The sequence below is a fragment of the Camarhynchus parvulus genome, chromosome 5 (assembly GCF_901933205.1).
Source record: "Camarhynchus parvulus chromosome 5, STF_HiC, whole genome shotgun sequence".
Classification (NCBI taxonomy): Eukaryota; Metazoa; Chordata; class Aves; order Passeriformes; family Thraupidae; genus Camarhynchus; species Camarhynchus parvulus.
In genome coordinates, this window is record NC_044575.1 from 50,080,978 (window position 1) to 50,108,640 (window position 27,663).

At 39.0% G+C, this 27,663-nt stretch overlaps 1 protein-coding gene across 3 annotated transcripts in view; it reads right to left on the minus strand.

Moving 5' to 3' along the window:
• Positions 1-27,663, minus strand: part of BEGAIN (brain enriched guanylate kinase associated) — a 113,641-nt gene that overhangs the window by 43,704 nt on the left and 42,274 nt on the right. For 2 of the 3 annotated variants that reach the window (XM_030949858.1, XM_030949856.1), the window contains 3 exons: positions 16,068-16,229; positions 14,421-14,477; positions 9,826-9,892 (listed from right to left, as the gene is read on the minus strand). In XM_030949858.1, coding sequence (XP_030805718.1) covers positions 9,826-9,892; positions 14,421-14,477; positions 16,068-16,229 — 286 coding nt within the window. The remainder of the gene's footprint in view (positions 1-9,825; positions 9,893-14,420; positions 14,478-16,067; positions 16,230-27,663) is intronic. The other variant, XM_030949857.1, reaches the window with a different exon arrangement.

A 27,663-nucleotide genomic window follows, 5' to 3' on the forward strand; every position in this document is an offset into this window, starting at 1 on the left:
ATAAAGGGAATAAGCAGAGACATTCAGACTGAGGAGGAAAACATCTGCCTTCTCCAGCTGCTGGCAGGGGTTGCTCCTGGTTGCAGGGCTCCCAGAACTCCAGTCAAGGAAAGAAGGGAACAACTGCCCTGGGGGTGTCTCTGGAGGAGAGTTTTGCTTGCTCAGCTTCCTTCTTGTGTCAACCCCATAAAGTCACATGGATTGAGCTTTACATGTCAGAAACTTTAGTGCAGCAGGTTGACACAGCCATATTTTCAATTCTTTGCATTTTGTTACAAGATCTTCGAGTTCTAACAAAACTAATTTCCCCCTGAGACACCTTTCATTATAATTTTGAGTTGGGTATTGAATGGCTGCACCCTATTAGAAGAAATTAAATCTATCTTACTAAGATAGATTTAATCATTGGCAACTTAAACTATAATTTGCTTTCCTGGCATCTTGTATAGAAATCATAATTTTACTTTACTAAGCATCTTTTGTCTGTTTAGTCACTGAAATATTTGATACCTCTCTGTAGCTATTCTAGAAATTTGAAAGAAAAATAGCTAAAATATCTAAACAGGAAAGTACCAGAAGTTTTGATAGAAATGCTAAATAATCAGCTAATTTGAGACAAAAACATGGCCATGTTGTACTGTGTTCACTTCAATTAGTCCCTTCATACAAAAAAATTATATTTTGGTACAAGACAGAACATATTACTAATTCAATATCACCCAATATTGGAACAAATTTCATTGAAATTACTACAGTTGGTGTATAAAGATCCATTCAGTAATTTATGCTTTAAAAAATGCATTGAGAGACTTGGGCTAATTTTATTAGAGGTTTTAATTCAGATTCTCTGTCTAGTAGTTGGGTAACTGTGAAAGAACTATTTATTAATTTAAAGCTCATACAGCTGATTGATGCATGCTAATGCATTTAAGATTTAATAATCACATCTTCCTAAATTGAATTGTATTTGCTCAGGCAGAGCATATAATTAAATCAAGTCTTTTGTAATCCTTCTCATGCCAGATTATTCTATGGTACATTGGGGAAGAATAGTCAAAAGAGTGAATTGAGTTAATTTAAGCTCGTTGAAAAAATATGTGGTTGTGTGAAAGTTTAGTATATCAATCATTTTCCAAAATAAAGAGATTCATTCTTCCATACAAATGTTTTGCAATAATTAAGAAGTGTATAGAGGTAGCAAGAGTTAAAATACAACTAGAAAGGAATCAGTTGTAAGAAAATCCCCCAAATTTCTACAGTAGATAGTGAAATCCTTACACCACACGACCAGAAAGCCACTTCAGACAGTTGCTCTCAAATGCTGTTATGAAGAATGAAGATATCAGTGGGCAGACAGAGAAAACAAAGCCAAGGTATGCCTAAGAAATCAAAGAACAGAGGAATGAGATAACGCTTTACTGGACACTTCATTGTGCTTGTGTATATATTGTCAGCTGTTTCCAAGAGCCTAGAAAGGGTATTCCAAGACTATAGGATAAAAAAAGTGGTTTCAATGAGTGGGAAAAATCAGTTAGAGCTGGGGATGGATTTCAAGAAGACATGCCAAGAGAAATACAAAACAATAAAGGTATTTTTCAGGAAAGAAATGTATCTGGCAGCTGAAATTTTTATAATCGATTTTGCCTCTTTACTAAAAGGATTGTAAGAGGAGGAGGATAGAGTTTAAGCATGTAGAGGTTAACTTGTTGAACAGCTTTTTCTGATTGCTGGGGACCTTCTAATAGGATAAAACAAGAGCAACATAATTCATAGTGTGATCTTCAAGTTTGGCATTTTCGTCTTTTTATGATCAATCAGAGGAACTGGATAAATGGATGTGCTACAAATGTATCTTCTGTGCCCATAATATTTTAGAAGATCTATTCTAAAAAGCAGTGATATGGAAATAAGCAGAATCTTATTCTCTGATAAATGAGGTGTTACCTCAAGCCTGAATTATTGACCTGATCTAATTTGTCCATCAGAGTTAAATTATAGAATTCGTCCTTTGTAGTAAGCAACACTTGCTTCTAATTTTTCTGATTAAATATCACCTGCAGGAAAATCTGATTTCTGTCCTTGATTTCCCAATACTATAATTTTGTTAAAGATAACATCATGGGGCTGTATTGTTTTGTCTGAGTACTCTGATATCGTGCTCTATGGCATTTCACTTCAAGAATGATTTGCTCTTAATGTCATATTCAACCTTGTATTAGCAAAGGTCTTATAAAGATTTGTTTCCTTGACTACCCCATGAAATGTAATTCCATAGCTGTAAAAAGAAAAAGAAACTTTGACACTGCTGTTTAATTAATGACGTATCACAGCAAGAACTCTGTTTAGCAAAGTGCTGTCAAGGTTCTGCTTGTGAAGTAAAAACATGCTTTTCTTTCTGTGCAAGTGATTTGTAAAAGAAATGCAGGATAATTACTTTTCTTCCTGGTACAACAAGTACTAGTGTTGATCTTTAATGTTTCTTCATGGGGGAAGCCTGCACTGGCTGAGCAGGGTTTGTCACTTCACCCAGCACTCCAGCTCAGCACTGACAGCTGCAGGGTTTGCTCCCAATGGGAAATAATGCCAACCTCCATGGCATACAGTGTGTAAAAGGACATTATGATGAAATCTCCTTACAACTGCACCTCCTGCTAAAGGTCTTCTTGTCACAGTGTCATCTTGAAATATTCCTGAGGTTTTCAGTTCAGTGCATGTCCTGTGTCTAACATGAGCTCAGGGTAAAGGCACCTGTCACCTCTCATTCAGCTTTTTTTCTTTAATGCAAATCTGAGCAGCAAATTTAAATTATAAACAGGGATACTTTATCTAAATTCAATGAATGCAAGCAAACCTGGCCCTAGGCTGGAAAAGGGTCCTGCCATTCCTGGCCTGGGTTCTGCTTAGATGTGCTCTCTGACATAAAATATGGATGAACAGAGTATCACTACACAGGCTGGTTGCTCCTCTAAGCAGGAATTAGCAGACTGCTCATCTTTTTCAAGTGCTCAGGAATTTGCTCCAGGTGCTGAGTGTCTTTTGTGACAAAAAGTTTTTTCCCAGTTTAGAACTGTTTTATTTTGCTGACTTAGGACCTGTTCTTTGGGAAACCAGCAGCGCTGAGGATCTGTTGTTTACAAATGAACATAACCAGTTCATTACCTAACCCCAGTGACAGCAGGACAAACTTGTTGGAAGCCAGAGGGTCGTTTTACTTGCCATCAACTTCCTTGGTTTTCAACATCATTGCAATTGTGCTTGGAAAAGGTGTCCTTCCTATCATCTCCTTAGAAACCTCTCCAGCCAGCCAGTCAGCTCCACAGCCCATGCTTTCTACTGGCACTACAGATGAAGTTGACAAAATGTGCTTTTAGTATTTCCTTGTACCTATCATCTGCCACATTTCACATCAGTGGTATGCCTTGCCTGGATAGAGTTCTTCCTGATAATAAAATTCTAAATAAATTATAGCTGGAGGGAATAGAGATGATGTTGACTGATACTAATTCCCAGAAGTCAGTGTCATAGTATCTTCTGAGACTATGTTAGTGACAGGAGGCTGAAAGAAGAAATGTTTGTTTCTCGAGGAAAAAAAGAAAAAGAAAGAAGTACAGGATTAAATATTACACCTCTAGTGAGCAAAGCACATTATGCTGGAGGTACATGCCACTTGTGATAATAAAGAAAAGGTCTTATGATGTTGATGATCCTTCATATCTTTAGTACTGTTCTGTGAGCACAAAGTATGCAACCAGAAAAAGAAAATGTACTAATTCATCTTTCTCCATTCCTCTCTTGATTTTCGCCTCACAGAAGTCATTGTCTTATCGTGATTAATTCTGTAATCTCTCACTTACAGACTAAAGGAAGTAGTTTTGGATTCTGTAGATGCAATACTATTTCCAAAAAATACTTTTTTTGTATTTAGAAAAGAAATAATATGTTATGAAACAGATGATCTATGGTGACCTGGAATAAATAAGTTGAATGGTATTTACTCACTGACTACCAGTACTCTGCTTGTACATGCTTTTCTTTCTTTTTCTTTCTTTTCTTTCTTTCTTTCTTTCTTTCTTTCTTTCTTTCTTTCTTTCTTTTTTTTCTCTGTCTGTCGCTTTCTTCTCTTTCTTTCTGTCTTTCTTTCTTTCTGTCTTTCTGTCTTTCTTTCTGTCTTTCTGTCTTTCTTTCTTTCTTTCTTTCTTTCTTTCTTTCTTTCTTTCTTTCTTTCTTATAAACCCTGTCTTTATAATTTTCAACTTATCTGCAATAGGAGATAAGCAGCTGGTATTGTAAAGTGGATCTAAGAAAATGTAGGAAGTTCTTTGATTTTTTTTAGGCAGTTGATTTGGTTAGAGAACACCTAGAACTTATTTATAATTTCTTATAAATTTGCTTCTTGATGACCTTGGCCAAGACATGTCACTCTTCTATGCCCTGTTTTTCACATTCACATGTGACACCAGCTTTTGTGAAGGACTGAGATTTGAAATGCCTGCTATAGAAGGACTTTCCAGGCTTATTCTTGTTCTTGCTTTCCCTGCCATTGTGGTAAATTGGCAGATAATCACAAAGGACTGAGGCACTTACAAGAAATAGGTCAGAAACACCCACATCCCATACTTATTTCTGTTTTTTCATATTTGAAAACAACAGATTTTTCTGTTCCCTGCCAGTCAATATGGTATCCCTAGGGGTTGTCCTGAGAGACAAATCATGGAGATCAGGATGAAGAAAATGATTGAAAACCTCATGTATCAGAAATGCACATCAACAGCCAAGAGATAAGACACGTTAAGAAGGAGTTTTGCCATCATGCAACAGAGACAATGTTGGAAGTGAGAAGTGCCCATTGTCACTTTACAGCGTCCTTAGGTTGCTCATAGCTGTGGAAGACGTCCTACTGAGAGGGACAGACAGAGCAGAAGAGCCACATGCCTTTTGGAAAAATGGAAAGTAGTTTCCAGAACAGTCTCTCAAGATGTCATATTCATGTAGAGCAATTTGGGAGTGGCTGGGCTGCCTTAGGTGTCTCTTGGGAAGAGGACTGGGCAACCATCACTAACCACGTAACAATGGGCCAACAATGGGAGGTGCATCTCTGCTCAGAGAGAGAAAGGACTGAGGATGTCTGAAAGGCTGTGTGCTCATGCTCATGTTCCCAAATTACCCAGGAGAATTCATTCATTTGACTGTTAAACTCATGGACCTACTCAGTCAGAGCTCGTGTAGTTCCTACAGGTGTTAATGTGTGTAAGTCCTATTGCCTATTTGGCAATATTTTTAACTTGGAATATGAGTGTGAAAAGAGTTGGTGAGAAATTGACATCTTGAGCACAAAGTGCCTGTAAGCATAAAACCATGTAGCCTCAAGTCCTCCTAGAAATGCATTTCTTCAACTGCTATTTTTATAAATGACTTGTTCCTGTGCCATTTACGGTCATTTCCTTCCACAGAAATATTATTTTGCAGTTTAGTCCATAAAGCACAAACCTTCTCTGGCTTCTGCCTTAACTAACCAACCAGTATAAATTTCTCTTGAAATTCACAGCTGTCTTCATTGAATGTGAGTAAATGAGCCTGCCAGGTTGAGCTGACTCTAAACTTTCTTGTCTTTGGGATGCAAATCCTTTTAAGTATATTTAGGCCATCTCTATTTGATTTTCATGGGACATGGGGGAGGGAGAGAAACGTCTTCTTCCATAAAGGAAAGAAAATTAAAAAGATGGGCTTGAAATCACTCTGTTCAAAGTCACTATCAAAGTCATCATGTTCCATTCAAGAATCCAAGGATGCTGGGCTTCTCTCTTCCTTATGTTTGTGTGAGAAAAAGGATTTCTCTCCATTGTTTTCATCTTTCACTTATGATTTAAACCATATTGGGGTTGTGACTGATAGGTATCACAAGAGACTTGTGTGCATTCTAGCGACTGGTTCAAATTCCAAAGCCAAACAGCTGGTACTTAGATGTTTTTAATGCCTGACTGAAATTTTTCATCAAATTCCTCACCATTTCCCATATTCTTTACCTTCCTGGCCTGGATAACCAGCAATCTGCTTCTTTTAAAATAACATTTCCCTGACATAAGGTCTCAGAGCAACATTTAAAACTGCCCAGCTCATATTTAATTCATATTTGGATTTCCCCAACTGGAGGTGCTTAAGTAAATATTATGGCCAGCAAACTGTGAAACCCCAGATATTCAAGAGCTTGATAAATAACTCTAAATAACATAGAACATAAAGTATTTGCTGTACCTCTTAGTCCTCCTCCAACTCATAGGCAGAGGCAGAAATGGGATAAAAACCAGAAAGTGCTCAGAAGGTGCAGAATTTCAGACATGATCATCCTTAACACAAATCCCTCTTTACTGCTTGTTTGTATAATAATTTCTTCCAACTTTATGGCAGTCTCACTCCCAGCCTGCCTTAATGTAAATGAGAAATCAGACTTTGGTGTGTAATATTCTCAAAGTTCTACGGTAAAATTTAGCTGTAAATTTTGTACATTTTTTATTGCAAAAATGTAAGAGTTTTCATCTTGACAGATCATAAAACGTATAATGCACTGTGTGCAGAGGGCTGGTGCTGGCTTTGCAGAGATGGAAACCAGAGCTGATACCATCCAGCAGTCTGTCTATCAAACTTTGTAAAAAAGGCATATTTTAGGGTGTTTCTGGATAATAAGGTCTCCTGAGCTCTTTGCAGCTGGATTCCTGTGATCATGTTTTCAAGAACATTCAAAATACAGATGGAGGAGGAGAAATGGGTGCAATTTTCATTAGCAGTAGGGTTTATTAAGCAGCTATTATTAGGCACCAGTTCTTCCCAAAAGAGGATACTGTTAAAAATCTGGCTTATGGCATTAAAGGTAAAACTACAGAACTAACTGCAACCAAAAGCCTTAAAACTTCAAAAGCTTTTTAAAATACATTGCTTAACTCTAGAGAGGATCTAATGGAGAATACAGCTGGATTGAGATCATATAAAGTATTTTTTGTGGTTGGGATGATTTACATAATCTACTTGTAATTGCTGTTTGTGAGCAGCAGGACCATGGCAGAGCAGGCTCCAAAAGCTCAAACAAGTGTAAAGGAAAGTGAAGATTACTGATGGCAACTGGAACTAAATATCATAAAAAATTATTTGATTGAACAGTGCTGTGATGGAATCACAGTGCAAAATGTGAGGACTCTGCTCAGTCTTTTCCCACATCTTAATGGAGAAAAGAGTTATTAAGATTAATTATTTAGACAGACAGCCTGTATATTCCACTCCTTAACCAGTTCTTACAAGACTAAAGAAATCTTCTCCAGTTGAAGATACTTGCTGTAGTAAGAATAGGAGTTTTGTGAGGCATTACAGCAGAATTTTAACTCTGTGCCACATTCCTCTGCTGTTCCATGTGTTTAGTCTTGCCCAGTTTAATACAGCAAGCTCTTCCCTGATTTCAGGATTGCATTTTTTAGCACTTAGCCAAGTCAGACACCATGGTTCATTTTTATGTTTATACTTCAAGTTCTGATGTGACAGAGGTTTCAATTGGATACCATTTGCTGTGATCAGAAGTGTGCTTTCAAATATTTTTTAAAATATTTTATAGATTAGCACCCAAAAGGAAGAAGAGCCTAGAAGAAAAGTAACTGCTTCATCAGCTTCTTTTCTGTGACTGCTGATGAATTAATGATTATTGTTTTAAATCTCTTATACCAATAGCAGGCATGAAAGGCTTTAACATTCAGGGTACCAAAAATGCTAGAAAAGGGAGGTCACACTGGAGTCCTAGACGAGTTGTAATGAGCAGGGACCAGCCATGGGAGAGGGGGAATTGTGAGTCCCCTGTAAGGGCAGGGAGTAACTCACCTCCTGGGAGTATCCCATGTTATCTGCAGCCAAGGGGAGCAAGGCACCTCCGCCTGGGGATCTTTCTTTTCCTACTTGTTGAATTTGAGCCCACCAAATAGTAAAAACCTGTGTGTGTGTGTGTGTGTGTGTGTGTGTGTGTATGTATTCACATGTGTGTATATGGAGGGATGGGGTAGGGGAGAGAGGGAGAAAGTAAACACATGGTTTATATATTTGGATTTGTCTAAGGGTGGAGAAATCAAAAGTATTTGATTTTATAATGACAAACAAAACAAAATAAGAAATACACACGGCTGTTCCTCCTAAGCAGGAAAGGGAGAGAAAGGTATCCAAGAGCCCAGTCCACCATAAGCTGCTGATCAACCAGACCAGCTGTTATTTAATTTAACTGTCTCTGAAGGGCTCTTGGAGTGCCCTGAAAATCAAAAGGTTTGACTTATCTAAATCAGATATGGTACTTTCTTCCTCATCTTTTTCCTTTTAATGGAGTTTCTATTTGACATTTCTTTTGGTTTGTTTTTGTGTCTTCAGTTTCAATATTTCAGAAAGCAAAGCAGTCTGGAGTTAAGTGGTATACAGAGCCTGATTGATCTTCTTCAAGCCTCTAAAGCTATCTTCAATGACTGTCATATTAGTGGGATAAAGAAAGGCACAGTGCTCCACAGGACTGGTTTTCAGTTTTTCTGTGCTGTGCTCTGAAATAATTTCTTAAGGATTTAACTGGATGCTGAAACAGCAGTTTAAAAATTCTTTGCTTTGATCTGAAATACCTGATAAAAACACATGGATTTTCTGGAGTCCTTCTTTGGCTGTTTCTATTATTTTTATTTCATTTACCAGCCTGAGTGACTCTATCTTTTGTGGTGCATAGGTAATAAATGTTGGGCTACAGCTGAAGACAAAATCCTGAAGTTATTTGGGCTAAAAGAAAAGCAACAAAGGAGGAGTGGAGAAAAAAAGCAATAACCTGAGAGCAAATGTTATTTATGCTTTCACAATGTTTAAACATATATTTATGAATAAATGTCAACTACAGCCCAGCTAATTTTGCCCTGTTGTTAGCCAGTTGCAAACCCTATTCATTGCTAGCTATGAAATAGGATTCTGAGATAAGAATAATGACATTTTCAAAAATTTTTTATTAGTAAAGGCTGGTGCCTCTCCTGTATGCTATAGTCCGTGCTTACCCAAAATCCACAATAAGTTGCTCCCCCCAATCCAAGCTGCTCATCCATGCAATTGCCACCTGAGATCTTTGGAAGTTCAAAACTGTCATTCTCTCCTCTCCAAACATTCTACTCACATTCCTTTGTAGTTTTACCCCTAGCAGTGAGCACAGTGTCCCAACATCATCAGCAATGAGCCAGGGCCCCAATGGCTTTGCCATTTCTTTTTGACACCTTCAAGCTATTTTGAACCAGTGGTGCTGTGTCTTGCAAACTGGAGCACACAAAGGCTGCAGTATTTTCCTCAATTAGCCTGTGGCAGTGACACTGACATTGTGGTAGCAGACACATGCAGATTGGAAATTAATATACTGAGCTTGATAGTTACAAAGGAATTTAAAAGTCAGGCGACCCAAACTCTATTAAATCACCTAAAAAAAGCTGAGAGGAAGTAGCTAAGAAGTATGAGAAAACCTTGGATTACCTTATTTAAATTTGGTACTTAATGTAAACATAAATAATTAGATCCCGTGAAGTTATTAACTAAATTAACCAAAATTATTTTAAAGGTACAATTTGCTCAGCTAGATCATCAGTCTAGGAAATCTCTATTTAAATTGGTGGAGCTATGTCATTGTACACAGCTTGAACTCTTCATCATGGTATCTTTTCTAAGCATAACAGCTTTTAGAGCTTGAGGGTGTTTTTGTGACAGCTACATACATGTTTTTCCAATGACTTAAGAACCACAAAACCACATTTAATATATTAAAAAAAAAAAGCAGTTATGAGAACTTACCATTCTGTAAAGTTTATCCTCCAGATCCTGATTAATTCTTTGTAAGGCTAGGTAATTGTTTTGTATCCTAAAACAAAGATGATATCATGTAACCGAATGCATTGCTTTTCATTTTGTTTTATTTACCTGTATTTTCACATCAGTACAAAACCTTGGCTTGCACTACTCGAATTCTATTTGCTTATCACTCCTGTTACCAGTCAGTGGTTGCCTTTGAAATGCAATTACCACCTGCTTCCTAAGCAAACTTCCAAACTTGTCATATTTTCTTACTATATTTAGCAGCACATTCCAGCAGGAAGTGAAGATATGTTGGTGGTTCTGCACTTGTGTGCCGACACAAGTTACAGCCTAGGAACTTGCACAAGGTAATTACAGTTTTGCATCAGGCTCAAGAATAGTATGTAAGAGAGGAAGCTTGAGCTCTAGGCTGAGGCAGCACAAAAAGATTTATTGTGAAATCGCAGCAGAATCCTAATGACTGTAGCAACATGTGGGCATCAACATGTGCCTTAGAACAGAATATTTCTTCTTTCAACAAAAGTTCAAGAAGTTGCCTATTTTTTCCAGGAAGTATATTTAGATAGCTTAACTGAGAAAAGATGGGTATTTATTTTAATCAGCACTTAGGGATTGAATGAAGTCACAAAATGTGGCTTCCCTACTTATTCCAGAGCAACACACCAAAGAAAAGTTTCAGCCTGCATATCTTTAGGTTACTTAGATGGCATTGTAATGAACAAGCTGCACAGCCTGTGGGAAACCCACTGGAATTTTGGTAGTAGCTGCAGTTTTATGTCCACAGAACCTAAGGAGGATAGGTCCTTGTTCATTAGTACCCATCACCTCACCATGATGTATAACAAATGTAAAGCAAATGTTAGAAGCTCAGCTGTGAAAACTTTGTCTGAATAACTCTATATGGCTGTACTGATCAATAGGTCAAAGTATTTTCAGCAGTGAGGAGATTTTAGGAAATGTGCAAGTGTTTTCACTGGAAGAGTGAACTCAGGTGTAATCCACATTTATACAGGAAAACACACTTCCTCTGAGAAGTCTGGATCTGGGTGTAGTTTCTGTGGTTATCAGGATGGGACTGGGATTAAAGAAGTCTCTTTGTTTATCATTTGGTTAGGAGTGGCTGCTGAAACTGGAATGATGTGTTTTCTAAACATGCCATAGCTGCAAATCAAAAGGTCCAGCCCACCCCTTCTTGGCAATGTGATGCTTATCTTGGCTTCTGTTGCCATGGAGATTTCCTTTCCAGTTAAATTATAGGAATTCTCCATTCAGGGCAGACCAGTGGCTTGCAGTGCCCCTGTTAAGGGATGCAGAGCTCTGGCTGGGTCTCCCAGCACTGCAATAACATCTGCTGACAGACTTGAGAGGGGATGTCTGTGCCAAGGACATCTGCTCTGTGGATATAGATAGTGACATCCCCATGGGTGAACCTCCTCAGGGTACCAAGGGTCAGCCCACAATCAGGGCAGCCATTCCAATATGCTCTGGGGGAAGTCTCAATGTTGCCTATGTTTTACAGAGCTGCTGAGCAGAGACTTCCTTCCTGTGAGGAAGATCTGTGGTAAATAGTGCGTGCCAAGGCGGTGACCCAAATGGGCTGAAAATCTCTGAGACTTGTACTGTGAGACTTGGTCAATGCTCACCAACTCTCACAGTGCTATTGTGTTTGTGTCCAGGTGACTTAAAGGATTGACTGAAGTTTACAATTCCCTGCATTGTCCATGCTCCTCACAGCATTACCACTAAGCCTCTCTGTAGACATTGATTTGTGCAGCTCTAGGTTTACTTGGGATTTTCCCATCCATTTAGCTGTCAACACAACAGAGACAGATTTCAGGGTACTCTGTACCCATCTTTTCATGGTACAGAAGAAAGCAGAGATGATTTTGATACAAGGAGGTTTAAAATGGCTTTGCCTGCAGCTACTCAGCACAAATATTTTGTTTTGCTGGTAAGGATGCATGCCATGATGCAAGAAGAAAGGATTTAGAGAAGTCAAATAGTGCCTTCTGGTTGAGCCTAGAAGTGCCCCAGCATCTTATCTGTCGTGGTTTATAGTTTTTGTCTAGTAAAGCAAAATAGAACAGGTTAAACTTGCTTTGCACCCAGGCAGTTTGTGGTTCAAGTGGAGGTGGTGTAAAAACTGATTTAAACATTAGCACCTGCAATGCCCTAAAAGTTTGCATAGGTTCAAAAGCACTTGCATAACTTCCTGAAAGTAAAGGGGAGAAAAAGTGTGGTTCAGGGTTCTTCTAGCCCAGGTGCCCCTGCACCACAGGCTGTTCTGCAGTGGTTACTGATGTGGACAGCTCAAGGGAGACCCTGAAGGTTCCCTTTCCGTAACTTGGAGACCATGAATAAAACCAGCAGTAATTGCTGCTTGGATAGCAGACTTATCATGGTAATAATGGGTTTGTTCCTCAGCTTCTGTTTTCATTTTTTCTCTTAAGATAGATGATTTTTCAATGACAACACTTCCATGCCATAGATGGTGGTAGAGGGTTTTGCAGGAGTTTATACAATCTGCTTCTCACTTTTGTAGCTTCTTTTGCCTTTACCCATCATATTTTTGCCTGTTGTATGTGTAGGTGAAAGTAGCCCATAAACTCTAGCTCTATAACACATTCATTTTGGACTGAGAAAATGACCACCTCCCAGTACAAGCAAATCAAATCTAATAAAAAATCCACAGTAAGTAGGAAGCTGAGCTTTGAAAGTGTTTCTATTGAGAACAGTATGCAAAAGTAGTCAAAATAAGCACAAACACATACACATGTACACAAGCACATACGCATGCACGTATATGTATAAACCCCAAATTGGAAATTCACTGTGCCAAAGGAAGTGTCAGCAAATGTAGGTGGCAAGGAGAGAAATGGACCCAGAAATACATGGAAGAAAGTGTTTAAGGGATAAAAGAGGAACAGAGTCAGATCAATCTTTAGGCAAAACTGTACAATAAAGGGAAGGGGAAATAAAAAGTAGGAAAAATTATTCAAATTTGAAAATGATCTGATGAGCAAATGGTAACTTAACCTTGTTTGCAGAAAAAATACACCCAGACAGGCCGAACATTGTGAAGTATGAAATATTTTAACTTTGTAAATCTAGTCTTGAAAATAAAATGAAGGGTTGGCTTCGCTATGCTGCAAAACTGCTATAAGGATAAAGTCATGTGAATTGATAATCTATTCTAGTGTGTTGGTGTATTTTTGTGTTCTTCATGTCATTAGGAGATACTCATGTCACCTCAGGTGCACATATGTGCATCCATTAAACAAAGGTTTAGATTCTTGACCAAATAAGGGCCTCATGAAAAATATTCTGACCATACTGAACGTGTCAGGTGTCTGTGCTCCAACCCACCAGACAACAGCCCCTAAGGCTGGAGATCACCACTGAAGAGGGAGTCTGCAAAAGCCTCTATTTCTCTGCTTCCACTCAATCTCAAGCCCTCTTAAGGCCAATACATCTAAAGTAAAACTTAGTCTTGGGATGACTTTCTTTAAAGAAGATAATTTCTTCTAGAGTGTAGTTAGCTTTGAAAAGTGACTCTTGAAAGAGTAGCTTCTTGTTAAAAAAAATTTCGTCTCTCTGTTATCACAAGTTATACCAACATTCTTACGAATACAATAGTTTTTCCTCCAGTATTCCTGTTCAGAACACCCCTTCAGTCTGTGAAATGTCTTGCTTTTGGTGAAATAATTATATGTGTGGGCTAATCTCAGTGCTAAATACATCCTTTTATGAGTTTACTTCTCATGTCTTAAAATAACTCTACTTTCTGGTAAAAGATATAATGGGGACCTCATCAAGTTGTTACCCAGGGCAAGGCCTCAAGGAAGAAACCCAAAGTGAACTTTGGAGTCCAGATGTGATTCCAAGTTTGGATTTTGAAATTTTTTAGATTTTAACTTATAAAAGCTGTGCTGACCATGTCAGATAAGGGACCACTGCAAGGAATATGAAATCTCCTGTCTTTTCAGTCACTTTTCAAAGCTGAACCTATGCTCTACTGCTGTAATTTTCAAATCTAGTTAGCACTGTTCTCCCACTGAGAAAAAAGAAAGAGACCATGTCTGAATGTTTGTAGAGAGGTTGAAAACTTGACCATTGAGCCACACAAGTGACCTCCTCTCTTGAGTAAAATCGGGGAAGCCTAGCAACAGCACAGGCAATTCTGGATAAATTAAGACAAAGACTTTCAGAAAGGTTTACAAAAGGATAGTCATCCAGCCTCTTGGAAAAAAAAAAAACCCTGCACTTTACAGAAAAGGAAATTTAATAACAGAAATGTTCACCAGTGTACAAGTGGGATCTTGTTTCACAGGGTCTATTCATCTATGGGGGGATGAATTTCTCTCCCTGTGCAGTGAATAAAGGAAGAGCCACATAATTGAAACTAATTCTACTTCTTTGTTTTTCTCACACTGATTTTCCTCTGTGACATGTTGCTGACAGGCTTTTGGATGACAGGTTTTTTCCAGACATTATCCTTCTCCAGGCTGACAAATCTAGATGTTCAGCTTGCAGGATGCCTTGCTATTCTCAATAGAAACATTTTTAAAGCTCACCTCGTAAAATATTTTTGGCTTCCATTATGATATGTCTTCAGGGGAGTAATCACCTGCCTGAAACATAATTTTTAATATAAGTTTTCTTCATAATATGGTACAATGTTCCATTAGAATATTGGAAAGTCAGTTCTGCTAATGTGATGCTCTGGTGTGAGTTCTAGACTTGGCTGTGAGCCCCTGACCTGAGTTTCAGAGGGTGCTTAACTCATTGGTGCCCAGTGCAGCTGATAAGAGGCTCTCTACTGAGCAGGGAGCCCATCTGATTTAACAGAAGTGGGATGGACAGCCCCTCTGCTGCTTTATGGCAGCTGCCCAAATTGATGCTGCAAGAGAAAAGAGCACCAGTGTTCCCTGTCCTGGAATGTACTGAAGCAAAACTACATCAAGAATGAAGTTACTTTCAGTGGCTCTGCTCTAGGTGAAAAAATAGGAAAAATATTTTTGACAAGACAACTAATTGGAGAACCTCCATACTGCTCTTGATAGATGTGTGTAGATTTCAAAATCACCACAACATCTGCATATTTTAGTCTCATTTTGGGAAGCATCTCCAGTTAGACAAGCATTTAAGTTATAAGACCACACTAGGCTGTTTTCTAATTTGAGATCTTGCAGACTCATTCTGTTTAAAATTTGCATAAAATGGTTTCATTGACTCAGTTTATTGGTGGTTTGTGTCATTGTTTTGGTTTGGCTTTTGCCTTCCACAAGGAATGAAAAATATTTCTTTGGGTATTGCCCTGGAATGATTTATTCTGAATTTTATTTTGAGTCATCCAATGAATTCATCAAATTGTTCTATTAAGATATCAGTTTAAGAAAGGCTCACAAGACATGAAAATACATTCCTGTGTAAGTGGATAATTCTAGTTTCAGAAGTTTTGAGAACGAATGCAAAAGTGGATATTAAGTATCATGATAAATTTTAGGCTAAGTCTACAGACCATTTTAATCAGTGCCAGGAATGTCAGGAGCACAAGCTTAACATAATTTATCACTAACATTAACTAGGTTCCCAATTTGCAGCAGCACTGTACCACAGCTACAACAGTTTTAAATAATAGCTTTTCAGCATCATTCCATTGTGCTTGAGACTAAAAAGGAGATTATTTGCTGTACTATAATGCAAAATGCCTGAATGTTGTTTCAATTGAACATAGTCTCAGCTATGAGTGATGGAAAGCCAAATTCTATTCTCTTGTATCAGCACAATGAAGTCTAAACAAAGAAAATTTGCAAAGTCATGAAATAAAAGATTTATCTATATATAGAGAGTATAAATAATATATCTATATATATGTAGTGGGTTTATAACTTTTGTGCGTGTAATGCCATATGGCACTACCCCGCATGTATGTTTTTACGTAAATAATGTCATATTTGCACACATATAGGTGCATTTCTAGTTGCATATTTGCTTTTAGTACAAAGACATCTTACATATCACATGTAAATACCTTTATGTGGCATGCAATATATATTCAGGTAAATGAAATCTATATATTAAATACAAAACACAATGTGTAATTAATAAATAAATCACGCATGTTTGCAACTGTGTTTGCTTTTACTTACATAAATCTTTAATACAGCCACTCTTAAAATTCCAGTAACTCTGTTTATTTCAAAAAGTTCATTACTAACCTTCTCAGTTTTTCAGTTACTTTTTCAAGTTCCTCCTGAGCACGTCTCAATTCTATTTCAAGATACTGACGTGTAGAGTCAAACTCTGTTTCAAGCATTTCCAGCTTATGGGTAGTGTACGATAGGCGCTTTCGTAATTCCCCCTTCTGTTCTTGCAAAGTACTAGAAAAACAAAGACCACAGCTGTAGAATTTAGCTGCTCTCAAAAAGCTTTTCATGATCCACTCTTTGACCAGTTCCCTAGAGTATAGCTTGGCCTCCAGCCAAAAAAGTGTGCTTCATTTGTTTACTGCACTTTGAAAATCTTCTGATTCAGACAGCTGACTATCTTCCATCTGTCCTTTCTGGTGCACTTATTGCTACTACCTCATTAGCCAGAATGGAATATGTTGTGAAAGAATCTTCATTAAAATACAAAACACAGTCTAGAGTTTGGTTTCACACAGGACCTTCCATTTAGAATTACCTTACCATACTATGACTGAAGCAGCAAGTCTCTATAGAGCAGCAACAATAAATTATGCAAAAATATTTCCTTGCCTAAAATCCAAATTAAAATTCTGTGGAGGAAGAAAGTTTTGTCTTATTTTATTCCTTTTTTGAGACCTTATTGTTCAGCATTTCATCTGGAGAAGGGTAATTAATAATATAACAATTTTAAGGTTGTAGATCTTTCCCATTTTCCCCCACTTATTTGGGAGCCAAGGCTTTCCAGACTCAGGTGTAACCCCTAATTTTTCACAGCTCTTTCAGCACTTATGCCCTGATTGTAAACTATCTTCAGCTACAGTCTTACACAAAACAAAGCAGGAGACTCAGGAGAGCCACTTGGCATATGCCTTCTCATCTGCACAATGGAGTTTTTTGTGTCTTTTTCTATTTAGTTTGCAAGCTCTTCAGTCTTCCAGCATGTTTGCCAGTTGAACAGCATGATGGGATTCCTGCCAGAGCTGGGATCTCTGGAGATGACTGGAACTTGGTTCATACACTGCAACCTCGTTGTGGAGCTGATCTCTTGGCTCCAAGAGGGACCTTTGAGGCACTGTGGAACTGGGGTCTGCCAGCCCCTAGACACAAAGTGCTACCACGGGATGCATTGTGAATTGCCTTGCTTTTTTTTAATCATATGGTAAAAATAGTTCTTCATAAATGAATGGCAAATCTCGATTCCCTTTGATGTCAAGTGAGTGCTGCCATCAGCTGCAGTGGAATAATATTTTGGGTCTTTAATTAGACAAGAGAGTTGGGAACAACATGTCAGTCTTCAAGGAACACTTATCTGAGCTGTCTACAGCGTGACTGGCTGCTCCTTCACAAGCTGTGATAGGAGCTCAGTAAGTTAATGCAAAAGCCTTACAATTGCTGCTTGCTTGATCCATGCAGCTCTGAGCTAGGAAACAGCCCAATGTTTGCCAACACGGCGCTCTATTTCAGCTGCACATATTGCGTGGTTGCAGTTATACTTAGATTACCACTTGTGGTTAAATTCCCTTAAAATAATATACTCTAATTCAGACATTTAATGCAGCTCCACTTAATATAACCATTTAATTTTTGTATTTCACTTGGTGAATTAAACTCCAAAGTTACCTAGGGAGCTGAGAACCCGTGCTGCTCATTTCTACGTGTCCTCATTTGACAATGTTGCCCCATCATACCAGGTTTCACTTGCTCTGCTTCTGGCCTGTTCCTGCTACTCCTCTGCTCATCTTGGGAAACAAGAGTGGTCAGTTTTCCTTCCTGTAGCCTGGAAACTCTAATTTTCTTCTGTAAAGTGGCAGTTACAGTGTCAAAACTGCTTAGAGTGAAAAGAGATATGATCTCAAGTCTTCTGTTGGTCTAAAAATCTAACTGCCAGGATTTGTACAAGAAAACAAACTGCAGGTCCTGCAGCTATGATTTTGGATAAAAATGCCCAGGCTAACACTGCTGGACAAGTGCAGTTAATGCAAGTTAAGCCCGATCAGGGAAGGTTAGAGCATCCTACTGCACTGGGAAGTTTGTCCTGCACTGGACATAGGGAGTGCAAACTTTGTGAGGAAGAGGAGCTATTGAGGTACAAATATAATGGCAATGCCTGGGATGTTTAAGTTAGTAATAGCTGGAGACTGCTTAGTACAAGAGGAAAAAAGGGAAAGTTAATCACCTCCAATAACTTTGTTTTCTACAATCTCATGTAGGTACTTGCTTTGGGTCTCAGTTGAGAGAAGAGTAAGCAGGAGCAATGAAGTAGCTTCTGCATAGGCCAGTGTGCCTAGGCCTGTCTATGCAGGGAAATTTGGGATTAAAAATCTGAGTTCTGGTAAAGCTTGATCCTGAAGTAGAAGGCAGTGCTGGTCTGGAATGCCAAAATGTGCTTTTAGATTCAGATCTGGACATTTTGGTAGGTTTTGGCAGGCTGAAGCTTATGCTAGAAGGATAAACTTCCAGCTCACTTTCTCCCTTGAAGTTCTTCAAAGTATTCGAATGCTTGAATTCTTAGCTTTCAGAATGAGATTATTCAATCAATTAAAATCAATACTATTCTAGTGAAGTTTACTGAAACAGTCTGTATACATGGACTCTTCCACATGATGTTTTGGGTGGTAAACCACAGGTGTAACTTTGTTCAAAAAAAGAATAAAACTCCACTGATTAAAGCATAACTCAGGCAGCTTCAAAGATGAAAGTTATTCTCAACCAACAAAACATAATTCTGAAAAGATCTATTCATTTCCACCCATGCTGGAAAGATGGGGTGACATTTTTAAACTCTCCCAAACCTAGGAAAATGCCTCCTCACTGTGTATTTTGAGTCATCTGATGCATGCTAAAACAGCTGGTTGTTTTTAAGAGGTTATATAATTATTTCTAGATAGGAAATAGTTCCTGATTTATGATGGGATTATTTAAGATACAATAGTAGATGCATAACAGTGAGCCCTTATTAAAATACAAGTTATTAGATGGAAAGGCAAGAATTTTAGAAGGAAAGAATTATGTTCTGACATGAATATGCTGAGTGGCAAAAAACTTACAGTCACTTTTATGGAAGAAGAAAAAGGAAGAGAGAAAAGACCCCAGTTGGGAAAGTGTTAAACCATCTGCCTTAATATTCATCTTGAGTCAAGCAAGTTCTGGAAAGAGCTAACTTTAAGCAATGGCACAATGAAAGTTATGCTTGTGAATGGCACAATAGGGAAATTTCCCCAAATCTTAGAGTGTAACCATTGAATGGGTACTAATAGCTGTTACACTGAGAGCAGATTTCCCAGGATTCCCAAGATGGCTTTGATTTCTGCATGATTTGATACATCACCAGTTTGAGGTAAACCCTGTTGTTTTCTCTTGATTTTGGTTCTATAGGAACAAGTGTCTGCGAAGCAAAGGCAAAGCAAGGAGTGAAACAGCAGAAAGAATTAGAGGATGTAATGTATCAAATCCTGCATCTCTAATAACAGGATGAGAGTTTCAATTTTTGTTTTGTACTAATCTAAGGTACTTAATGAGATTTTTCTTTATTTGTTTTGCTGGTTTTTTTTTTTTTTTTCATATATCATGAAACAGATGTTCTTTCTTTGGAAACCTTCCCCTTACCATTATCTTCCAGTGTTATCACATAACGACATGCTTGGATTCTCATTTCTTATGCTGTGTTGTGTTTTTTGTTCTAGAAATCTGAAGTTTTCATGAGGAGGTCTTAATTTTGTTCTGTACCATTGTAAATTTGATAGTGGTAATTTAATCAGAGTTGAAAAGAGGGAAAAGATAAAAAGTCAAAACATGGAGTCACAAAGTCAATCATTGAGCATTTTCCCTTTTCTTCAATCCAACCAACCAACTCCATAAATTAGCTGCATTTTGTTTCTGCTTTTCACATACCAGTTAATTAGAAAAGTTCATGGCACAATTTTTTAAAGCTACTAAGTCACTATATTTGGTTAATAATTTATGTCCATGGGGATGGTTGATCCCCATAGTTCTTTAGTTTTATATATATGTAAAACTAAGAAAATAATTAAATGGAAAAAAGCACAGGCAGGAGAAAGGGCAGGACTTACTTGCAAATAAAAAGTATTCTGGTAGTGCTATGTCTTAGCTATCTGGTAGTGCTATGTCTTAGAAAACACAAATCCTGTATTCCATAGTCTTCTTGAAACTCTGACAGCTTTAAGGAGTATGGAACTACAGGGCAGGCTCAAAGGTCCTGTAGATTATTCCACCTTTAGCATAAGGGGTTGCCTATTCCTTTTAATGATCTCTAATATCCTGCTCCTGTGACAATCAGTGGTCTGCAAGTCATTACCCACCTTGCTTCATTAAAATATTTCTTTAACAACAAGGACAGTAAATACAATATTAAATATTTAGACTGGTGAAAGAAAACCCTTAAGGGAAGCAATTTTCAAGGTTAATAAAAACAGGTCTTTAAACTTTCCAAAGTGTTATTTTCACTGATTAGCTCTGTTTATATTCATAAAAAGTATAAAATAGATGAAACATATATTTGCACAGAAATTTGTGCTCACAAACATTATCTCAGCCTGCAGCTGTTGGTCAGGGTTAATCTGTAGTGCTGGCTGGAGAAGCTCCAGGTGAACACATTCCCACTGGATTTCAGACAAAGCTGAGATGCCACATGATAAGGGCCTATTCTGAGGAAGGTGTGCTGGCAAACAAGCAGGTTTTCATTGTACCTGTCTGATCTTCTGCGAGCTCCTCTGCCTGGCAGATGGGCTGATGACAAAGGAGTGCTGGCACGCAAAGCTGGGGGCGCTCAGTTGCCTGGAGGCCAGATGATTTCTGGAGCCTTCTCCCTTCAGGTGGCCCACAAAGAGGGTGCTCCCTGAACCTTTACTCCATAAGAGTGATGTCTATGGGTCTGCCCCATCAGTGGAGCATTCCACCAACCCCATATCTCCACCGCACTGGCCAAACTGCTTCAGCAGCCCTTTCCATGCCTGCCTGCCACTTCAGGGCTCTGGCTTTAGATGGTTCTGCAATGTTGTTTAAAACCAGAGCAAACCCTTTTTTTTCTGAACTAGGGAAGTTCTCTCTGAATGGACTGATTACACTCCTTCACACTGCTCCTGAAGTGAGTGAAAAAAATTGATTAATGGTTTTAGGAGGGAAAGTAGCAGTGATAGATGCCCATGCCATATAAATACTGAAAAACACCCATATCAAAGTTCTGATTTCTGTCTAGTGAAACAGTCATTTTAACGCAGCTGTGAAATCCTAAGTAGAAGTAATTGCATTTTGTGGGTAAAAAGCCTGTCTTGGAAGAAAGAATGTGTAAGAAGGAACTAACCTGGACTGGTTTTTGGATCTCTGAGTTTTGAACATGGCTTTGACAAAGGCTACACCACTCAAGAGAGTTAAGACAAGACTGAGCTTGCCTACTGCTGGTCAGTTTTGGCTCCTGTTCTTAGTCAAGAGCAGGCACCACCAGGATGAAATTAATCTGACCTATTTTAGAAGCCTACTTTTAGATGAGCTGACGCAAATCTGGAAGTCTCCATTTCCGTTCCTTACAAAGGGAATCGAGTCAAGTATCTCAGACGCAGACAATCACATCTCATCAGATGACTCCCCCTCTTCCTGACTCAGTTCTGTGTGTATGACATGAGGTAACAGTATTTCCTTTCTTGTTTGCTTAGATGGTGTGGGGGCCCACAAAAATGAACCACTAAATGCTTCTAAATTGTTTATCAGATCTGCTTCATGTCTGTGATGTGTCACATTCTAAAAAAAAACACTTCATAGGATCAGGAGTTTGGAAGAACTGACAAAAATTTTAAAAATGTGTTCTGAACAGAATTTCAAAAATAATGTTTTCTTCTTTCACCCGGTGGGGTTTTCTCTAGGGAAAGGTCAATAACAGTCAACCATATGAGGTGTTTTCTGTGAAAGAGGATAAAGATCAGGAGAGGGTCTCTGGGAAAGGCCAAGGGAGGACCTGTGCACCCAGTGATGCCATGCCAACTTGGGCCACTGATGACAGACATGGCAGGCAGGCAGAGGGCTCGAGGCAGCTTTGTGACCTTGGAAGCCCTTTCCCAACACCGTGAGTCTGCTGTGGATCTCTGCAAAGAGATGGGCTGTTTGGCTCAAGGAAAGCAGCCATCCACACACCTGCTCTTGTTTCGGATTTTTGGATGCAGCTGATCACCACAGAGAAGAATATCATCAGCCAGGCAAGAGGCAAGGCTCTGGGAGGCACCCTCCTCACCTGTAGCTCACACCCCAGGGAGCAGCAAGGTGGGAGCAGAGAACTCTGGGGATGTTCACAGCTGGCAGAGATGCCAGCAGGTCCTCAGCACTCCTGGGTTACTACTCAATGGAGCTGGACTGCATTGACAACTTGATTTTGAAAATTCCCAGGAATTTTTGGCTCCAGCAGCTCTTGATGACCCATGCCTGGTAGCCTAGACTACCCAGGATTTTTCACTCCAGCACATCTTTGCTGGACATGACTCTGGAATGGGTCTGCATGTTGCCCTAAGTAGACACGCAGCAAGAAAGGCACCCAAACCCCAGCTTAGGAGGAATAGCTTTGAGATGACAGTTGTGACATTGAATCTGACCCCTCAACAACATTTTTTCAAGTTGTAATTGTTGGGAAATGAAGTCAAAGCATTTTACAAGTGTTTTCTAGATTAATGAAAGGTTTTTAATGAAGCAGTAATTGGATTTCTATGTTAATCAAGTTTTGATTATGTGTTACATGCTCAGGGTCACCGTTTCAAAAGGTTAATGCCAAAACTATCTTTCTTGTCTGCAGTTTTTGTGTCTAAACCTGCTCTTGCTTTGTCTGATTAGGAGGGGGATGGGATCAAATTACAAAGTCAAGATCCAGAGTCTGAGAATCCAGCTACAGACTAGAAATTATAAATTTTATTGAGGAAAAAGATTACATGCTGCAGCTCAGACTCAGAGTCAAGCTCGCAAATCCCAATTTTCTTGCACTCTTTATTAAGAAGTTTTATTTGTACTTAAAGAAATCTGTTTAGCAAACGTGTATCCAAGTTCTGCAATAGGCATTTTTCTGTAAATTCGGGCTCACACAGACTTTGTTCAGCTTACCTATTTAAAAAAAAAAAATTACCATGGTCTATCAGGATTTTTTCATTATAGCACATCCACCAAATTTCTCCATTACTTTTGAAGAAATTACTTATATGTGAAACTTTGGAGCATGAACAGTTTGCCTGATCCAATTGCATGCAGATCTCTCTTTCCTGTAGATATATATACAAACATTTAGAAAGACAACTTTTGCAGGAGTTTTTTAGCAAGTATTAAATAATTTGAATTTTCTTTGCAGTACGTGCTTTCAAAATAAACAACCTGAACTGGGTTTGGATTATGAGAAGGAAGGCCTGTACATATGTTTCAAAACAAATGTGTGGGTGATCCAAATCTGGAGCTCAGATAGTTTCCAAATGACTGATGGACACATAAAACAAGTAACAGAGTCCTTTTCTTAGGTTCTAGGCATTCTGACAGAATTTAAACCAGAGGAGGGGGAGCCTTTATCAGAAAAATTAAAGGGAGTCATTTGGAAGGGAGGTGGGGAAAAGATGTTTAGCAGTTGAAGTGCCAAGTGCTGTGGGATAGATCCTTACCATGAAAACCTGTTTGAGGCACCTGCAGAGTTCATACAGCTAAACCAGATGCATACCTGGATATTGGAAAGTAACTTTTCTTTACTTCGGACATGAGTACCTCACTCTTTCATAATTCACACAACTAAAAATTCAGACCTGATATATCACATGGTAAATGTGTCTAAACTGTACTGGCTTTATTCAAAAGAGGTAGAAAAGAGTGGTTTCCCTTCAAAATGAAACTGCATTATGCTTTGGTTATAATGATCTGACAGTCCTCCATTGCAGAAGGATGCCCTCAGTAACAAATAACAGAAGCCCACAGACACATCTATCCAACAAGAGCATCCAGTATTAACTGAAATATCAGGTGATTAAGATACAAAAATTCAGTTATGTGTTGACACGCAAAAAACCCTTAGAGGACCATCTGTCAGCACTGAGTTGTCTTAAGTGAATGCCATTATTGTCAGTGAAACGTGACAAGATCTTTAAAATGTACTCATAATAAAGGCATACAAGTTTTCCTTTATTTAAAGGTGCTATCCATAACCTAAGGCTCTGAATGGGTTGAGTAGAAATACCACAAATAAAATTTCAGCTTTCAGAAATAGACACTAAAGATGTTTTGATTATTTTAAATGAAGTTTTTCAGCAGGCATTTTTGATTCCCCCAGTGTACTGAAAAATACCACGGGCAAGTGAAAATGAGCCATGAGAATCCAGACCTGTGACCAGGGAGTGTGTAATGTGCAGGGCACTAAGTAAGGGTACAGAGCAGCCCATGGAGAGGGAAGAATGTGGATTTACAAACCAGGATGTGCACTGGCACTGCTTGGTGCAAGGGCAGAGCAGAGACTGGAGGGCTGAGCCAAATCTCTGAGCACTGATTTAATACTCCTGCTAACTTGATTTGGAACTGGAATCTTCCAGATATGCTTCTGTCTCCTGTTAATGAGATGACCATTTTTGCTTATGAGACACTTCTGAGGTTGAATACCTGAGTATGTGAGAAATGAATGCAGTGCACAGCAAAACAGCAGGAGCCTTGTGCCCAAATTCAAAGGTGACTAAAGCAGAGGGAAGGAGTGGAAGCAGCAGAAATTGTTACTATGATCTTTGCCTTCTTCCAAGTTGCCTCCTAGTGCCTCTATTAGGCTCTCCTTGAAGTGGAAACTAATTCTTTTCAGCTCTGGCAGGTAAACTCTTAGTAGCAGTGGCTTAAATGCAAACCTTTAGGCTCAGTAAGGGATCCTAAAAAAGTTAATAAGGACTGTGTCTGTTCAATTTTTTTCTCTGTATTGCTAGAAAATGAAGGGACGGAGAGCTGGAAAATATGGGTCCAAGAGAAGAAAACCAGCATGGGATTCCAGAAGGGATACATGCTTTCTGGCTGGTTCTATAGAGGTAGGAAGGATATGTTTATTTTCTTACCATAATGAAAGACTCTGTTCATGTTCATGCCCTGCTTCATATTTTCTGCATTGTTCAAATGTTGCCTAGTGCTTGGAGAACATCTGAAATGAATCAGCTGGTTAAACTGGGAGAGGAGGAAGGAAACTTCTGGTGTGGCAAACTTCAGACAGCATTTGTGCAAGAGAGCAGAATCAGAATGAACCTGACCCTTCCTAGGGATTAAGGGATCTTCACTGCTTTCTGTCCAGACTCTGCTGTTCCCATGAGCCTGGAAAAAGTTTCACCCCTGTGAAAGCTGATATGTCCTGGCTTCCCAGAGGGTAATAAGTTTGCACAAAATGTTTGGATAGCAGCAATCGTGAGTTGCAGTGTAAAGTTGCAGGGTTCAAAAGGGTAAGAAAACCAGCAGCAAAGGCTGACTGCAACAAATAGGATATAACCCAGGCTACTGGGGGGGGGTGGGTTGCCTCAGACAGAAAGTTATTTGAAGTTGTTGAGCAGTTGTTGTCTGCTTTTTAATGTCTCTCAGAATCCTACCCGTCTGCATTGCATCTCACTAGGGAATCCAGACTACCGAGAGGCGATAAGAAAGGAGAAAAAATAGTAAGGTATTGAAAAACTGAGGAAGCAAAATTAGAGGTAGACTTCAATTTGTGATTAGAAAGCTAAAGAGAGCTCTCCAGATGATTAAGCAGGCTGCCTTCAGTTGCAGTAGCTCTCCTTACAGCTTTGAGTGGCCAGCTTCTAGATTGCTTTGGTTTGTAGTCATGGATAAGCACTCCCTCTGGAAATTACTGAGAGCAGCCTGCCACATCAGCTCACAAGCTTATAAAGTTATATTTTAATTGTGTTATTAAACCTTTCTCACTTTTGTTTTTGTCTGTTTATTTCCCCGATTCATCTGGATCAAGCTGTGCTGGAACAGAAGTGTGGTTCCTCCTGAATTGTGCAGTTTATGTGTAATAGGAATGTAATGAGAATGGGTGAAGCCCACTGGCCAGAAGCAATCTGAAATTGATCTTACTCTTTCTATTAAAGGACTGAGGTTGGAAGTGTGGTAGGGGAATACTGGAGAAATGTGCTTTAGCAGTAGGGATAGAATTTTGTTCCTATTTTATTTGGTATAAAACACCGAGACATAGGTTAACGGACAGAGGTTATAATTTCTGTTCTCATCTACACTATTTCCTTCCTTTCCCAATCCTTTTCTCTTTTCTTTGATTTGAAATTCATCTTTGTCTTGCTCAAGGGACTCATTTAGGTGTGTTGGCTTAACGCTTTCATCAGAAAGGTTATGCTAAGGAGCTGAAAAAATCAAATATACTCTTCTGGCTCATGAACCAGTCAGACAGAATTGCTACTGGGTCTGGAGATGCTACAGCTTTTTTCCTTTATGAGCAGTGTATATTACATTATTTGAGCAAATTACTGAATTCTCCTTTTGACCATATCTGTTACAGTTGTGCTCTGATCCTCTTGTGTGACTGAAGTCATGCCAGACAGAAGCTCCTGTTGTGTCTCTATCTTGAATCCATAGGTGCTTGCCTTTAAAACAGTGCCCATGCTCGCCAGGTGTTACTCCTAAAGAGCCCAGGTGGAAATGCCGCTCCTGCCTGGAGTGAGAGGCAGCACTGCCCCTTCAGACACCTCCAGAGATCATGGGTGCAGCCAGTTCTGCTGCAGCCTCTGCTCCCTAGCACTTGGTTCCCCTCACACACAGTCACTGTATGACATTGCTCAAGTGACCTGCCAGAGAGGTGAGCTCTGGGCACTTTCCTGGAGGGCTTTCTGGCTCCAGTACAATAGATCATTGGTTTGTTAACATGGGGCAAACAATTACATTAAATAAATTAGCAATTTGATTTAATAAATTGATTAAATAATACTCCTAAGCCAGGACACACCCAAACTCTCAGCTGTGCACATGCAATTCAGATTCCTGAGGGAAACTATTACTACACATAGATTCATATATAAAGTGTTGAACAATGGGAGCTACTGGCTCGTACCTGAATGAACTTATTTTGCCTGAATATTTCAAGATATTTTTAGTTTTCCTACAATAACAAATGATCCTCAGCTCTTTGATCAACTTGATATTACAGCAAAAGAAAAGAAGAAAAAAAGAGAAAGGAGTTGCCATCTGTCATCTGTGGCTAATTATTTCAAGCCCTACCTTGTTTTATACACTGCAGCACACTATTTTGGGACTTGTTAACTGAGAAGTCTTCTACTCTGCAAGAGTATAAATGAGTTCACCTCTAGCAAGTTCCCCATGGCTCAGCATGTTGTGCCATCATTTCACACAACTTCCCTCCCAGCTGAATGTCATAATTTATTAGTTCAGTATTTTATCCTACTCCCCTGGCTGCACTGGCTTTTCAGTGTAAAGACTCTGGTTTGTCACCTTTTTTTTGTGGCTGTATGGGAAAGGAGAACAGGAAAAGTTGGAACAGGACTGCATGCCTCCAAACTCTTGTTACCAGCCCTGCACCTTGACACTGGCTCTTGGGTAGCTTTTAGAGCGAGCCAGCAAATGAAAGATCTCTCTGCAGTTTGGAGGGTCGAAGCCAGGCAGCAGGTGTTCCTGG